The following is a 15,163-nucleotide window of genomic DNA, read 5'->3' on the forward strand; positions in this document are numbered from 1 at the left end:
CTTCCTCTCTCTTCCTCTATTGTCTTCCTCTCTCTTCCACTGTCTTCTCTCCAGTAACTGGACCTCTCTCAGAGTCCCAGATCGCCTACATGTCACGTGAAACCCTTCAAGTATGTTTCCCATCTGATCTACCATATGAATCTATCAGGGGAGGCTGGTGGAGGTAGAAATCGAGCCAGTCCTCTGATTTCTATCTCCACCAGCCTCCCCTGGAATTTGCATGTTTGCATGTTTACTCAGAGTTTGCTCCTGTTTTGTTTCAAGAATCAAACATAAAAGGAAAAGCAGAATGTAAGATAAAGAATGTGTGACGGTGATGTATGTTTATCTTTCATTCCAGGGTTTATACTATCTCCACAACAAAGGCAAAATGCACAGAGACATCAAGGTAAGGCCATGTTGGAGGTAGTCATTCCATAACTGTCTCTGAAATCGCCTCCACTTGCAAAGTTTCTTCACTTTACTTTGTCATGTCAAGATGTGCTCTGTTGTTTTTGTTGTTGTTGTGTAACCCTTATACTATTTTTTCCCCATAGGGAGCAAATATCTTATTGACAGACAACGGCTATGTGAAATTAGGTAAGAACACGTGACTGCTCTCACCTGTCCTATGGGTCTGCTTTCTGAGTCTCATGATGAATCTTTGTCACTCACTTTCTTTCTTTCTCTCTCTCTCCTTCTCTCTCTCCATAGCTGACTTTGGTGTATCAGCACAGATCACTGCTACTCTTGCCAAGAGGAAGTCCTTCATTGGGACGCCATACTGGTGAGCTTCTTCTACTCCCCTCCTTTTACACAGAGTTTTGGTTCTGACATGATCTTCAAATTGATATTGATAGATATTGATGTGACATATTCCACTAGGTAGAAGTATGACCAGGTTCTTGATTGATTGACAGACTGAGTGATTCTCTCTCTCCTCCCCCTCTCTCTCTTTCCCTCATTTCCCCCTCCCCCTCAGGATGGCACCAGAGGTGGCAGCAGTGGAGAGGAAGGGGGGTTATAACCAGCTGTGTGATATCTGGGCCGTGGGCATCACAACCATTGAGCTGGCAGAGCTGCAGCCGCCCATGTTTGACCTGCACCCCATGAGGTTAGTAGAAGAAGGAGATTACTTGTCATTATGTTCAACCCAACCCTCCAATACATACAAACACACACACACACACCAGTGATCAGCCTTATCTCTCCTCCAACATGTGTTTCTCTCTTTTGTTCTGTCAATGCAGTGTGACTGAAATAATGTAATGTATGTTTTTTATTTTTCTCTCCAGGGCCCTTTTCTTGATGACAAAGAGTAATTTCCAGTCTCCCAAATTGAAAGACAAAGTGAAGTGGTAAGGTTTTACTTTCAATACGCTGTGAAGTTAGGCAGAGGGCACGCTCTCTCTCTCTTCACTATGTGGAATGAGTCAACCGGTCACTTTTAGTGTGAGTGTCAGAGTTACTCATTTGAAATAATTGGGTAGACATTTAAGATGAATATATCCTCCCTCTGTCTCCTCTCATGAAAGGACAAATAATTTCCATCATTTTGTCAAACTGTCCCTGACGAAAAACCCCAAGAAAAGACCAACAGCTGAGAAACTATTACAGGTAAGCACAGTCCTCACTTAAACACTTGTTCCCTCCTTGGAAGAAATCACTGATCTGACACGACTCGACTGGTGAAAGCAATGCATTGGAAAGGTGTGTTTAACCAATGCAATCATGTTAGTTATGTCCCCGCCTCCACCATCAGGCCTCTGCAGCTCATCCAGAACGCTGCCGCCCGTTTGGTGTTCAATCTCCCCAAATTCTCCCATGTCACTCCCCTCCTCCGCACCCTCCACTGGCTCCCGGTAGCAGCTTGCATCAGATTCAAGACCCTGGTGCTCACCTACCGGGCGGCAAAGGGAACAGCCCCTCCCTACTTGCAAGCAATGGTCAGCCCCCAAACACCTGTCCGATCACTCCGCTTTTCCACCTCGGCTGGCTGCCTGGCACCGCCGCCTCTACGTGGATGCAGCAGCCGCATTACATGGCTTTTCACTGTCCTGGCGCCCCGCTGGTGGAACGAGTTTCCCACTGCTGTCATGACTGCAGAGTCACTACCAATCTTCCGCCGTAGATTGAAGACCCATCTCTTCAGGCTACATCTTAACGGTCCCTCCTAAAGACCTCTTCATCCCCCTGTACAAGTTTCTCTCCTGTTAAAAAAAAGAAGTAATTTTTCCTTCTTCTAGCATTGTGACTGCCAATGGCCCCTGGTCCGAGCATTGATTACTTTTTCTTATGATGACTGATGGATAGATGATTCATTTACTTAAACAAATGTATTTGTTGTAAGTCGCTTTGGATAAAGGCGTCTGCTAAATGCCATAGATGTAAATGTTATGTGTTTTATACCATTCCTCATTCCATTCCATGCATTACTATAAGCCTGACCTTCGATTTCTACCTCCACCAGCCTCCCCTGGTATACGCACAGGGCTACTGAATCGGAGTATCAAAGACAACCTGTCAATCAGCCAAGATGGTAATGTATTGTAATAGGCCTCTTGCACACTGTAACCTCACTTCCTGTTCCTGTCTCCCCAGCACCCATTTGTGTCCCAGCCCCTCAGTAGAACCCTAGCCATCGAGCTTCTGGACAAATCCAACAACCCAGACCACACCACATACAATGACTTTGATGATGACGACCCTGAACCCGAGGTAGGCTCACAACGACAACCACAAACTATGTTTATGTTCTGTTTCATCCATTCAAATACCATCATCATCAGCTCTGTCCTCATTGGCCTCTACAGATATACACTCACCGAGCACTTTATGAGGAACACTATACTAATACTGGGTAGGGCCTCCCTTTGCTCTCAAAACAGCCTAAATTCTTTGTGGCATTGATTCCACAAGATGTTGGAAACATTCCTTTGAGATTCTGGTCCATGCTGACATGATTGCATCACGCAATTCCTGCAGATTTTTCAGGTGCACTTTCAAGCTGTCAATCTCCCGTTCTACCACATCCCAAAGATTCAGATCCGGTGACTGGGAAGGCCACTGAAGAACACTGAACTCATTGTCATGTTCATGAAACCAGTTTGAGACGACTTTTGCTTTGTGATGTGGTGCATTATCATGCTGGAAGTAGCCATTATTAGATGGGTAAATTTTGACCATGAAGGGATGCACATGGTCAGCAACAATACTCAAATAGGCTGTGGCATTCAAGTGATGATTGATTGGTATTAACGGGCCCAAAGTGTGCCAAGAAAACATTCTCCATACCATTACACCATCTCCACCATGAGAAGGTGTACAGGTGTTCCTAATAAAGTGTTGAGTGAGTATATAGTTCAGACTATCCTTCTGATCGCTCTACAATCTGAGTTCTAGCTATCCTTTACATCCTCTATCTTCCTTCTCCAATGTTTCTTTCTGCTCTTCCTCCTCCTCCTCCTCCTCCTTCAATGTCTCTCTCTTCACTTCTTCCTCCTTCTCATCCTCTTCCTCAGTTTAAGTATAGGGGTAATTTCATTCCCATCAGCCCTGGTGCTTGGCGAGCCCCACGTTTTGCCGCGTGCAAAAAGGTACTAGACAGTGTGACCAGGAACAGAACTGCATCAGAACTAGTGTGACCAGTAGCATTAACAGAGGACTGTACTAGCCACAATCTGTGTGTAGCCAGATGAACTTGGCTGGGCTACAACATTGAACATTGTTTATGAACATTTGCTGTTCCATTTGCCTTCTATATATGCATGGTGTTTTTGGTTGTAGTGTTTTAGGTTTGAGAATACATAGATGGCCTCACAGATGATCGTTAGTAATCAAGTTAAGGCATACACCATGAAAACATTTTGCCTCGCAGAACATTACATACTGCACATAGGTCTACGGCTAGGCCAACGGTGTGTTTACTGGATAGTCCTTATGTTACTCACTCAAGTTTGATGTGCTGAGGTTTATTTGTTTATTTATCAGGATCCCCATTAGCTGCTGCACATGCAGCCACTACTTTTACTGGGGTCCACATAGAAAATGTGTTGTTTTCTTGACAGTCTCCGGTCTCCGTTCCTCATCGTATTCGTTCAACCAGCAGGAGCACCAGAGAAGGGAAGACACTGTCTGAGATCAAGTGTGAGTATTTGTGTGTGTGTGTGTGTGTGTGTGTGTGTGTGTGCGTGTGTGCGTGCGTGCACAAACATTGACGCCTGATTAATTATGTGAAGAGTAGCTTATGAGTTGAATAATCTTTCTCAGTTGATTCAACGCATTTCAGCAATATATGGACACAGCGCGCTCACAAAGCAAAGAGCGGAGTTCGTGACATTCATTTTCTGCTCTGGCACTGATTGAAATGATAACTTTAATGAATCAGTCAAAATTGTTTACATGCCATGTGCAATGACGGGAATAAAACAAATAAACAGCTCTGATCACGAGAGCGTTGCATATATTTGTCAGTATTTCAATCTGATCTGATCACCCTCGCATTTTGGCTATTTGTCCAGAGCATGTTTTCAGAACATGTCTTGTCCCCCCCTCTCTACCCAGCGAAAATGTTGCCCATCAACTGTTAAACATGACAGCTTTTTTTGGCCGCGTGTGACATTCCAAATATTAACACGTAGTCAAAGTGGTAGGCCTGCTATTCAGGCGGAGCAACTGATGTTTGTGATGTATTAAATGGTAAAGATATTGTAACGAACGGCGGGGTAGAGTAGCTTGCCTTAAGCGGGTATCGAACTCGCAACCTTCCGCTTACAAACCGGCCGCGCTAGCCACAACACCAAGAGAGTTAACTCACTTGGCGGAGCTGCTAACGGGCCTTACACAGGGTCGTTACAATATGTTTAAAAGACAATAGTTGTATATGTATCTCCTAATAACCATTAGGCAACAGCGATTATTCTAAAATGAATATTTTAACCGTAAACACATCTATTTAATATAGATTGTTGAAAGACACGGTGATCAAATATTTTTATTTGATATTCGAGACGTGTGCACTGTGACAAGTTAATAAAAACCAAACCACACAAAGTGATCGCATATACAGTAGTGAGAAAGAGCAACGTAATGCGAGACAGAGTAAGGTAAACACCTCAGCAACTGATATTTGTGATATATTGATAGGTCGCGTGCAGCATTCCAAACATTAACATTTATCAGAGTGTTAGACTAATGTAGTAAATAAACTTAGATGAAGAAAGGAAGCTGCAGAGGTCCGGATGAGTCAGTTTAATCGTCTTTAATTAATCATAACTTCATCATTACATACCACGGCCAGATGTGGGGGGCTCCTGTCCAGTCAATAATGTCCCCCTCCCTATCTGGTCCAGCCGTTCAGTCTTTTATACAAAAACAGCCTGCTTTGTCTTCCAGATTTGGGCATGGAATTCCCAGGTTCACATTACCCTAAACATTTTTAACCTACACGATGGTGACATTTATAGTTTCCACCAAATAAGGGTATGCCTTTTGGTGCTATTCACAGCCTTAACTAACTAAGACTGCCCCCACCACTATCTCTTCTTTACCATCCCCCTGACCTACAAAGGTCAACTGCATGCTGCAACAGTCCAAGGGCATAACCCACTAGGCCTTCTTTTGGTCAGAGCAAAATATACTACATATTCCCCCCTTTGGGACTTATTAAAGTCCCAACACAGAGAAATTGTATAACACGTACTCTAACCATACTGCATGCAGTTGTGTAACATGGTTCAAAGGGATGTAAAAATAACAAGTAAACCACAAAAATTATTGTGAACTTATAAGCCGTGGAACTTATCAACTAACAGTTTCTAAACAATAGACAGTCTATTCAATGTCCTATTAAAAGCCTACGCGTACACTAAGTCAAGCCTTGCTTATATGATTAAAATAAATTGCTACGGACATAAACATGCATAAGTATAGACTATTCTATGTTACATACATAGTCCCATATACGTTCAACAAAGAATAATAAAGAATGATAAAAATACTTCAGAGTAATAAATGAATGACGAAAATACTTCTCTTCAGGTCTTCGTTGCTTGATTTACCTTTACCTGGGGGTCAGAGGTTACTAGCACATAACCCCCCATATGAGGACAGTCTTTACCACTGCCTCGTTTATGTAACAGACAGAGAATAGAAGGATAGAAGGATAGAGAAAGACAGAGATTTGCTGAACACGAAGCCTCTAACTTCAAACTTCACCTCATCCAAAATGAGGATTTGCCTTCGGATCGTTCAACTTAATCTTCAGAATCCCTTCCATCTTCCTCATCGCTGTCATCGTCATCCAGATACCCAGGTTTTGGATATAATTCAAGACTATCATAGTCATCAGGCATTCCTGAATCTCTACGGTCTTCTCTTCTTCCCTTCATAACTGCCATTTGAAGTGCCTGAGTATTCATTGCCTTGTCAATTCCTTGTGTTATCAGTCCTCTTATGATTGGAATGCAACAACAGATTATGAGGGCTTAAGACAATCACACAGCCCAGCATGATGGCTCCTATTCTGGCGAAATAGGCTCCCCATTGTCCCATCATGTTCTCCATCCAGGAGGTCCATTTGCTTCCAAATCCAGCATTCTCTTTAACTTCCTCCCTCAGGCGTTTGAGCTTCTTCATGGCTATAGTGAATTGTCCATCGGCTGCTGTGTTGTTAGGGATGAACGTGCAACACTGTTCTCCAAACATGTGGCATACTCCTCCTTTTTCTGCCAATAGAAAATCCAGTGCTTGTCTGTTTTGCCAAGCCATTTCACTCGTTGCTGCAAGCTGCCTTCCTAGAGACCCTAAAGCATCATGTGTGTAGTTTATGAATCTTTGTTGGTTATAGTAGATGTAGTTTATCCAGTCAGCATTGACATTTATTCCAGCTGAAGGAAGAAAGAAAGATGCAAATCCCATTGCTACGGAATTTATAGCCCTGTATTCACTGGGTATACCTCTAGGAATTCCCAAACTGTCTAAGCGTCTGTCCTCCTTGTATTCCCTCCGAGATCTCATAGCTTTAGATTGTTCTTGGACTTCCAAGTCCTTTGTTGGGATGACAATGATAGGCTGGCTCGCCTGCACCCGAGCACATCTCCCATTCCATCCTATCTGCAGGGTGTTCAGTAGATGTTCTCCATCACAGAGCCAATATTGATCTGAGTATTCTCTGGATCCAAGGAACTGCAAGCACTCTGCTTCGCAGAGTGGGGCAAAGGCAATTGCTTGAAATGGCTTTATCCCCAATGTTGTTCCTGCAATATCAGAGCCCTTCATTCTCTTCAGCCAGTCTGCTTTTAGCTCCCCACAGTTTTTCCAATTGAATTTGGTATTCATGATTATTAACGAACTTTCTTTTGCTTTGGAGCATATATAACAGTCTTTTTTGCTATGAGTCTCTCCAGTGTATTTCATCCATTGATACCAGAGGTTCCTTCTTGCTTGTATCATCAGTGGATCTCGAATGGAATTCTGTGCTATCCTTATTTTATTCTTATTTAATTCCTCTCCAATTCCTCTATTTCCTCAATAACTGTATCTGTGAGGAAATCTAGTACTGACTACCAAAGCGTTGTTTAATCCCTAACTTTTGAGTTGTTAAGTTTCACCGTCTTATCTACAAATTCTTTGCCATTGTCTGATGAAATTCGATCAGGAATTCCCCAGCGTGGTATCACCTCACGGCATAAAAATTTAGCAACTGACTGGGCATCTTTTCTTTTGGTTGGGCATGCTTCTACCCATCTGCTAAATCTATCGACAACAAATCTATCGACAACAACAATATCTTTTGCCTCCTACAGGGCGAATCATATCCACGTAGTCGAGGACTAGTTCTTTCATTGGCCCACTTGGTGTTGGGATATGTCCTGGAGGAGTTAATACTCCTCTTCTAATATTGTTTTTCAAACAGCCATTGTCCATCTACCTATGACATGGTCAATTTGTTCTAGTAGGTATGGTGCCCAAAATCCGTATTCTTTTGTAATTTTCCTTCTCACTTCCCCCCTCGCTACAAGGGCAAGCCCATGAGCGTCATGTATCAACAGTCCTAGCTAGTTAGGAGGTGCTACTATCAAACCCTCATTGTTCCTCCAGAGGCCTGTAGCATCCTAACTCGCTCCTCTGGCAAGCCAAAAGTTCTTATCCAGTGCACTTGCTTCCTCTTGCAACATGGTCAAGTCTTTGGGAGTAAGTGTCTCCTTTAACTCCACTTCGTGTGTCACCAAAAGAACTGCACCTGGTCTGTCTGCTCCAGTTGGCTGGGGGATGCTAAAAAATTGTTCCGTTCCCTCCTGATGTGGTATCTGAAGTTTTCAGGTGATGGGAATTCTCAAGTCTTGGTTCTGCCATCCTGGTAGGTTGGTGATGGGCTGTTACCTTACCACATCTCAGTTGTGCTCCTGAGCGGATTCAGCTAAAAGTGAATCAAAATATGTTTAGCTAAGTTTCGCAAAGTATCCTCCTTCTATGTCTCAAGATGAGCAACATATAGCTTACTTATAAAAGTTAGATTTAACTTTGAAACACTCACTATCGCAAAGTTCTGAATGGCAACACTTGTTACTCCTCAAATGATTCGTCAGAGCTATTGTAGCTGACTATCGTAAACTATTTCAGTGCTGCTAGCAACCGTCGCCTTTTCCAAGTTGGAACTTCATCGCCACAACAGTGTCCAGTGTGCTATGGATTGTCCAAAATAAACTACACATTCCTGGCAATATTGCAACTTCTTCTGAGAGGCTTTGTGTCCTTTTTCATCATCTTGTTCTGCTTGTGGAAGAACTCCACATTGATGTCTCCACAGACAGGCAGTGGCTGGGGGAACTCAAAGTACATATGCTTGTCCCCTCGCCTTGTGTGCACTGTGTTGGACGTATGGATCTTGATTTTTAGTTGATAAACCACAAACTGCGGATCCCAATGCCAATTCCCTTCTTGAAGCCCTGAGGAATCGGGTCCCTCCTGTTTTTAACAGTACTGTCCCTGCAGGTGCCTCCACTAAGCATGGGGAGCGTCTCAAACACCATTTTGTGGAAGAGCAGAGCGATGGGCTTGTATTCTAGCTGGTTCTTCAGAAAGTAGCTGTAGTAGTAGACATAGCGTCGCTGGCTTGGGATTGTGACTCCCTTCTTGTCTCTTGTCCGCACTTCCCCGTAGAAGTCGAGTGCTTCCTATGCCTCCAGGAACTTCCCTCGGTGGAGGAGATAAGTACAGATCATGACTCCGGTGAGGCCCTTCCCTGCCTTGCAGTGGATGGCCGCCACATGATGGTCATCCTCGCTTAGTCACTGGTCCAGGTCTTCACAGAATGGCTTGAATAGCTCCAGCTGAGGCTGGTTGTGGTCTTCAAAGGGGTACTGTGCAACTCTGCAGTTAAACTTTGCGGTGTTGTAATGTCGCTTGGCGCAAAGATTATATATCTTATAATGATTTTTGTGTTTTGAATCCAGAAACCGTACTACGTCGTCTATGTTGTTTCTGTAGACACTCTCAAGTCTTTCTGCAGGAAAGCCCATAGCAATTATATTTGGATAAATATAGGTCAAGTCCAAGTCAAACCCATCTTCCTGGTATCTCCTTTTGTTTCGGCTGACAATTTCCTTTATTATTGCAGCCATATCTGTGACAGGAGTCCTTAAGATGTTGAGCTTAAGAGAGAGTATTGTTGTCTTTGTACGAAACGCTGCCAATATGTTTCTCCCTCGCAATCCCGTTGGTGTCACCACTAGCTAATGCTAGCTAGCTCTCTTTGTGGTTGTCTGGGATCTCAGGGTCAGACGACTGGGTGATGGAGGCCATGATAGGTGTATGGCCGTGTCTGTGTGCATGAGAGCTAGGGGAGAGATGAAGGAATGAAATGTTGCTGGTGTTGGTACATTCAGTCTCTTCCTTTCTCGGTTGCAGACTTCTCTGTAGTTATAACTTTATTTTTTGGATCCTTCTTTGTCTGTTTAGACACTACCAGCTGACACCCCCCTTTCAGATTCTCTGGGCACCCCTAAAACCCCCGTTCCGGGCCCCTGTTCGGGTTCACCGGTCCCTGTGATTGTTGTTGCTGTGGCCATTGCATTCGTCCCTGGGATGTATTCATTGGAGTTGGGTATTGTCCCTTGTAGGCTTCTTCGCCGTAATCACGGGCTCTTTTCCAACATGTCCGGATCAGATGTCCTTTTTTCCCGCAATAGTGACACAGTCTTACTACTTGCTGGGGTTCTGGATTGTAACCTCCTTGTCCAGTATGTCTTTGACCCCCCTTTCTCCATTTCTGAGGTTGTGGGTATGGAGGCTGAGGAGCAGCCTGTATTACTGGTGTCAATTGAGGTTGTGTCTGTGGTTGAGGCAGGTTTTGCAGAACCACAGCCTGTGTTCTTTTCTTATTCTGTTTTCTCTTGCTCAACTGCACCTGATTAAGTTTTCTGAGCGTCTCTTGGTCTTGCTCTTTCAAAGTTTGTTCTTCTTTGCAATGTAACTCCACCTGATGGGCTACGTGGTCTATGTAGATGACAATCGCGGTTTTAGCTTCTCCTGTCTCGAGTATTTGTTTATCTTCATCTTCCATGAGGTATCTTCCTTCTGTGTTGAGGATTGGTAGTTGTGGATAGCTTCTGGTGGGCGTATCCCTTTCCTCATATGGTGGTGGAGCCACAGTTGGGGATTTGTGTGAGAAAGGAGTATTCGTCTCCTTCACTAATCTCCTGGTTTCCTCTTCCAGGCTCTTATCCACTGCTTTATCTCTTATTCCTTTTACCAATGGGTTGCTCTTTTCAACCTTTTGCACTGGAGTAGACGTCTTAGCTGAAGCCGCACCCATAATTGTTGTTCCTTCAACCGTTGACTTAGCTGAAGACACTTTTCCAGTAGGCACTTCCTTTGTTTACAGTTCAACTTCTTGGCTGAATGGTTGGTTACTTATTTTGTTGATTCTATATTAATGTCTTTAATCAACACATTCAGTCACCATACCAGTGTGAAACGTTCTTGCTCTGGCTATCTTCCTATCCAGAAGCTTACTTTCTAATCTCAACCCTAGTCTTCAGCACTTTGGCGGCGGGACAATTAAGCACTCCCTTGAGGGGACTCCACTGACCCAAGTAACTCAGGTTTGTGAAGGTGCGCCCGAGACAACTGCTCTAACCACCTCCGTGCCAAAAATAACAAATTAAAATAAAAAAGGTTCAGCAAAGACACTGAGATGCCTTTGTTGCTATGTCTGTCAGCAAGTCAGTTCCACACCCCACAATCATACACCTTTCAGACTCAGACGTCCCTTACAAGGATGTTTGTCCTGTTAATGCTAGCCAAATCAATCCTCCTGTAAATACTAAACAAACCACCATCCACACTACAATTAGAATATTCAGATTAAATTGTGATATGATTATATCGCAGTCATGCAAAAGCTTTATATCATTTCACAGGTGATGCACACATAGTATTGTTCAAGTCGAAGCACGCAAAAATTAGAAACAGATTAGATTGCCTGTGTTATACATGTTCCATCAATGTCAGCATGATTATTCTGTGCACTATAATTCACTACCATTATCTGTTAGTGGAAGTGACCGATCAATGAGAGAGAGAGAGAGATCACGAGAGGATCGCCTTTTCTTAATTAAGCAACTAGCCAAACAATCACTCAATGGTTAATTATATTATTTTCACAATCAATAAATTTATTCATTGATTCATTACAAATCAATCACAAATAATCAATCACTAATTCAATTCAATTAACTAATCCTTGGTCACAATTAACAATGGTCAGTTATCTCCAATGGAGCAGCCAATTAACCAATTTAATCATATAATCAATTAACCATACAATCAAACAACTGATTGACCAATTAACCAATTAACATATTACCAATCAACCAATTAATCAAATCAGTAACTAATCAACCAATCAATCAATAATCAAATCAATCAAATCAGTAATCAATCAACCAATCAATTAACCTTTTAACAGATCACCAAATTAACCAACTAATCACCTAACCAATTAACCAAGAATCAATCGATCAATTAATCAGACAATCAAATGGTCAATCAACAAGTCCATATAGCGAACTTCAAACATCAACCAAATAATAGCAGTCTTACTTTGACGTAGGCTATATGAGACGAGCTGTTCTGATGTCTCTCACAAATCTGTCTTTTTACTGCTATCTGGCGCTTTCTCTCTCAGGACCTCTGTCCCTCTCCTGTTTTGCTCGAAACAAAGCATTAATTTGATTAGTTCTCTTAAAATAATTAATCATTCAACACAAAACATACAGAAGATACTAGACTAAAATAAGATTAGAGATATGAAAAATAAACTTCATAAAATGGAACGTTACTTTTTCCCAATGTTTAAACAGCTTCCAACATCTCAACGCGCACTTGAAATGTTGGCAACAGGCCCATCACTTATTTTTAACGAACAATAAATTTACACTTTTTACAATATGCATATTCTATAGAGAAAGAACAGAAAGAGAGAGAGAGAAAGAAAGAACAGAAAGGGAAGGTCTTTTAGATGAGATATTTACAGCTTGCACTGTGCACACCCAATCATATTGTTCAATTCAAATTTCTCTCTCTCAAATTTAAGAACAAGGGTAAGATACTAATTTTATTTGATACGTTATCTGGAAGAAATTAGCTCAAATAGCCCAGAACAGGGGACCCGCCCCTGTCAGGGATCTGTAGCTTTTTCAAGCAGGTAACTATTCTATTTTTAGAACAAGTGAGCAGAAAGGGAGCAGGGGAGACAGCAGTGTTAAAAGTTGTGCGTCTCCGCTCCAAGATGCAACTCAAACCTGTTACCTCAAAACTCAAATGTAGCCTAAAATCTAACTCTATTTATCTGCAGATACTTAAAAACTCAATAATAGCACTACTATATCCAATGTAGCCTATACCTCAAACTCGTAACAAATATATACAATTCGGATGTAGTCAACCTCAGACGAAATACTATCAGCGTCCCATATAGTACCCATCGAGTCACTACTCCTATTAGTGTCTTCCTAAATTTAAGTGATCACGACAACCAGCTGATCAGACCAGTTTCGGAATGTTAAGTGACGTAACTCCAAATGATTCAAACTAATTACCGAATTTTTTAGGGTTACATTGAAGAGTCGAATCTCCAACAGTTAGGTCAACATAACATTCACAGACACTCTATACTTTGTTTAAATTTAGCAGACATGCAACCACCTTCAATTCATCTACTTGGTTCTTTTTAAATTTTGGTCGATAGCCCACAGTCAACTTGACACAATAGCCTGTACTTACTTTTTAGGCACGCACCCAGCTAATGGTCTGTTCTTCTGCACGGCTATCGGTTGGCCAAATCCTGTTCGTGACGCCAATTTGTAGTAAATAAACTTAGATGAAGAAAGGAAGCTGCAGAGGTCCGGATGAGTCAGTTTAATCGTCTTTAATCAATCATAACTTCATCATTACATACCACGGCCAGATGTGGGGGGCTCCTGTCCAGTCAATAATGTCCCCCTCCCTATCTGGTCCAGCCGTTCAGTCTTTTATACAAAAACAGCCTGCTTTGTCTTCCAGATTTGGGCATGGAATTCCCAGGTTCACATTACCCTAAACATTTTTAACCTACACGATGGTGACATTTATAGTTTCCACCAAATAAGGGTATGCCTTTTGGTGCTATTCACAGCCTTAACTAACTAAGACTGCCCCCACCACTATCTCTTCTTTACCATCCCCCTGACCTACAAAGGTCAACTGCATGCTGCAACAGTCCAAGGGCATAACCCACTAGGCCTTCTTTTGGTCAGAGCAAAATATACTACACTAAGTAAGTACATTGATCACTTAAGGAAGGTTCTGCCAGTGGTCATCGAGCTGGAAGTTGGCGTATCCGGAATGTGATCAAGAATGTCCTGGTTACAGTTTACAACCTCTATCCTGTGTATATGACCAATACACTTTCACTTGACTTTACTCTTTATATGACTGTTATTATACCCGTCATATACTTGTAATTACAAACTCCAAATATTAACACGTACTGTATTAGGCCTGCCCAATCTGCTCAAATACATTTCAATAGAATTAGGGGGAGGGGGGTTGTAGCGTATTTGGCATTCATAATCGTTTCCCATTAACAAACAAAAGCGTGACAATTTATCTAGCCACTGGAGAAAAACAATTCTAATGATCGCACTCCCCTAGAACAGTACAGTTCTTAATTTAACGAATTCCGTTAGTTCGGCAATGACATTATGATAAAACATGTGTGCACAAAATAAGATTACATTACAGTATTTTATTTGGTCCGTGTTTTAACGAAAATTGAGATTTAGCTGCAGTGCTGGTGTATAGGCCGGTCTGGTGAGCGACGCGATCTGTGGGATTCGCGCAGCCCTGCCCGAACAGGAGGGGGATGCAGGACGTTGTGCAGGCTGTTATTGAATGCGTTGCTGTCACCTATCGATTGTTACAATGGTTACATTGAGCTGGTTAATGGAATATGAATGACATGATGATCATCCAGCCTCCTTTCCCCTCTACATATTTCGGAGAAAATACATGGCTGCAGCCGGATGGATATACAGTGCCTTCGGAAAGTATTCAGACCCCTTCACTTTTTCCACATTTTGTTGTGTTATAGACTCAATTTAAAATGGATTAAATTAAAACATTTTGCCATCAATCCACACACAATACCCCAGAATGACAAAGCGAAAACACGTTTTTAGAAATGTCAGTAAATGTATTCAAATTGAAATACAGAAAGTATTCAGACCCTTTGCTATGACACTCTTAAAATGACCTAAAATGCAAAAATGTCATCAACAAATCACTCATAAGTTCATAAGTAAGTTCAAGTTTATTTGTTACGTCTCATACACGAGTGCCGGGAGTAAAATTCTTGGGCTCGGTTCCTTGACAATGCAGCATACAATACAAATAATACAAATACGCAGTAGTGCAATGAGGTAGGACAAGACAATGAGTGACACAGTACAATATAAGTGAGACGGTTGGACAGTGACGATTGTTGGGGACACTAGACATGACACAATTGCAGTATAAATAGTAGAGTACAAAAGTAAAGTGGTTCAGTGGAATGTCATTATTATTGCACTGTGCCGTTGGTGTAAGAGGTGTTGTTAAAGTGACTGTGTGCTAGTAGAGTCCATTCTGTGGGTGTGCTGGG

At 42.2% G+C, this 15,163-nt stretch overlaps 1 protein-coding gene across 1 annotated transcript in view; it reads left to right on the forward strand.

Annotated features, from left to right (window-relative positions):
• Positions 1-15,163, forward strand: part of LOC310823865 (mitogen-activated protein kinase kinase kinase kinase 3-like) — a 122,644-nt gene that overhangs the window by 50,232 nt on the left and 57,249 nt on the right. The window contains exons 5-13 of the mRNA XM_083696749.1: positions 55-110; positions 341-388; positions 537-579; positions 694-766; positions 962-1,093; positions 1,275-1,337; positions 1,515-1,596; positions 2,581-2,697; positions 4,047-4,125. Coding sequence (XP_083552875.1) covers positions 55-110; positions 341-388; positions 537-579; positions 694-766; positions 962-1,093; positions 1,275-1,337; positions 1,515-1,596; positions 2,581-2,697; positions 4,047-4,125 — 693 coding nt within the window. The remainder of the gene's footprint in view (positions 1-54; positions 111-340; positions 389-536; positions 580-693; positions 767-961; positions 1,094-1,274; positions 1,338-1,514; positions 1,597-2,580; positions 2,698-4,046; positions 4,126-15,163) is intronic.

This window comes from Argentina silus (assembly GCF_951799395.1).
Source record: "Argentina silus genome assembly, chromosome: Y".
NCBI classification, from domain to species: domain Eukaryota; kingdom Metazoa; phylum Chordata; class Actinopteri; order Argentiniformes; family Argentinidae; genus Argentina; species Argentina silus.